Source organism: Elephantulus edwardii, unplaced genomic scaffold, assembly GCF_000299155.1.
Source record: "Elephantulus edwardii isolate Elephantulus edwardi_28Jun2011 unplaced genomic scaffold, EleEdw1.0 scaffold05664, whole genome shotgun sequence".
Classification (NCBI taxonomy): domain Eukaryota; kingdom Metazoa; phylum Chordata; class Mammalia; order Macroscelidea; family Macroscelididae; genus Elephantulus; species Elephantulus edwardii.
The window spans coordinates 1-1,791 of NW_006405414.1; the positions used below are offsets into that span (position 1 = coordinate 1).

A 1,791-nucleotide genomic window follows, 5' to 3' on the forward strand; every position below is an offset into this window, starting at 1 on the left:
CTTGCCACACTCCTCGCACTTGAAGGGCCTCTCCCGGGTGTGGACGCTCTGGTGAAGCTGCAGCGAGGAGCTCTGGCTGAAGCTCTTCCCGCACTCCTCACACGTGTACGGCTTCTCCCCCGTGTGCACCCTCAGGTGGCCCTGCAGGTGCGAGCTCTGGCTGTAGCTCTTGCCGCAGATGTCACACCTGTAGGGCTTCTCCCCCGTGTGCACCCGCTTGTGGCTCAGGAAACCTGAGCTAAACATGAAGCCCTTCCCGCACACGGAGCAGGTGAAGGGCTTCTCGCCCGTGTGCAGCCTCTGATGGGTGCGGAGGTTGGAACTGTAACTGAAACCCTTGCCACACACGTCACACGTGTAGGGCTTCTTTCCCGTGTGCACACGCTGATGTTTGTGAAGGTTCGAGGTGCATCGGAAGCCCTTGCCACACTCTTCGCATTTATAGGGCTTCTCGCCCGTGTGGATTCTCTGGTGCGTGAGCAGCGCTGAGCTGTAGCTGAAAGTTTTGCCACACTCACCGCATTTGAAGGGTTTCTCGCCAGTATGAACCCTCTGATGGATGAGGAGGTCCGAGCTGAAGATGAAGCCTTTGCCACACACATCACACAAGTAGGGCCTCTCCCCGGTGTGGACTTTCTTGTGACTGTGGAGGTCGGAAACCCGCCAGAAGCCCTTGCCACACTCGAGGCACATGAAGGGCTTGTCCCCTATGTGGACCCTCTGGTGGACCTGGAGGTCCCAGCTGCGGCTGTAGCCCTTCCCGCACTCACACTTGAAGAGTTTCTTGGCCGTGTGCAGCTTCTGGTGCATGAGGAGCCCGGCAGTGTAAATGAAGCTCTCGCCACACACATCACACTCATAGAGGCCTTGCCCTGTGTGGATCTGCTGGTGAGCCTGAAGGTACGAGTAGTGCCGGAAACTTTTTCCGCACTCCTCACACTGGTAGGGCTTCTCTTCTGGGTTTGTTTTCTGGTGAACGTCAAAGTGTGGGCCGAACGCCAGTTCCTTTCCACAATCCACGAATCCCTCAGGTCCTTCCCCAGGGGGGACATGCAGGGTGGGCTTGGCTCCCAACCCTTTGTCACTGTCACTGCATGTGTAGGGCATCTCCCCCGTATGGGCCATGAGAAGGTCAACACTTGGCCCGATGCCCTGACCACAAGCAACTCTTGTAAGCGGCACCCCTCCTAAGGGGACACTTTGATGCTTATTGGGACAAACAGCCTGCCTCACATCTCCCTGACACTCGTAGGGTTTCTCGTCCAAGTGCACTTGTGGGTGAGGAGGAAGGTCTGATTCATCCCTGAAGCCATGTCCACCGTCCTGATTTTTAAAGCTATTCCCCCTGGAGTTAGGGTGATACGCTATTGCCTTGTCAGAGTGACTTCTATGCTCATCACCACTGTACAGTTTCTCACCTTCAGGTAATCTCCTGCCATCACGGCAATGTGGCATCCAGCTGAACGTGTAGTCACTCCAACCACATTTATAAAGTGTATCTTCCATGTGGATTTCTTCACAGTCTCCTTGAACTTTCCACAGCCTGTTCACCAGGGCCCCAGACTGCTGAGTGGGAACAGCTTCCCACTCTGGACACCGTGGATCCTCTGCGTTGGTGGAAACAATCCTTTCAAGACCATCCACCAAGCTCTCAGTCTGGAAACCCCGAGGAGATTTGTCTTTCCTCCTTTGACAATGGGGAGCATCTTCTGAAAACGAGGGATCTTTCCCTGGAGGAGTCCCTCGATGCTCGGGACCCCCACTTAGCTCTCCAGTCACCTGCTCCCAGAT

At 55.6% G+C, this 1,791-nt stretch overlaps 1 protein-coding gene across 1 annotated transcript; it reads right to left on the minus strand.

Moving 5' to 3' along the window:
* Window positions 1–3: 3 nt before the first annotated feature.
* Window positions 4–1,439, minus strand: ZNF229 (zinc finger protein 229; the record flags this gene model as incomplete). The annotated part of the gene is made up of 2 exons (XM_006903548.1): window positions 1,419–1,439; window positions 4–1,323 (listed from the first exon to the last, which is right to left on the minus strand). Coding segments are annotated over exons 1-2 (1,341 nt in total), but the record flags the coding sequence as incomplete, so codon positions are not given.
* Window positions 1,440–1,791: the final 352 nt, after the last annotated feature.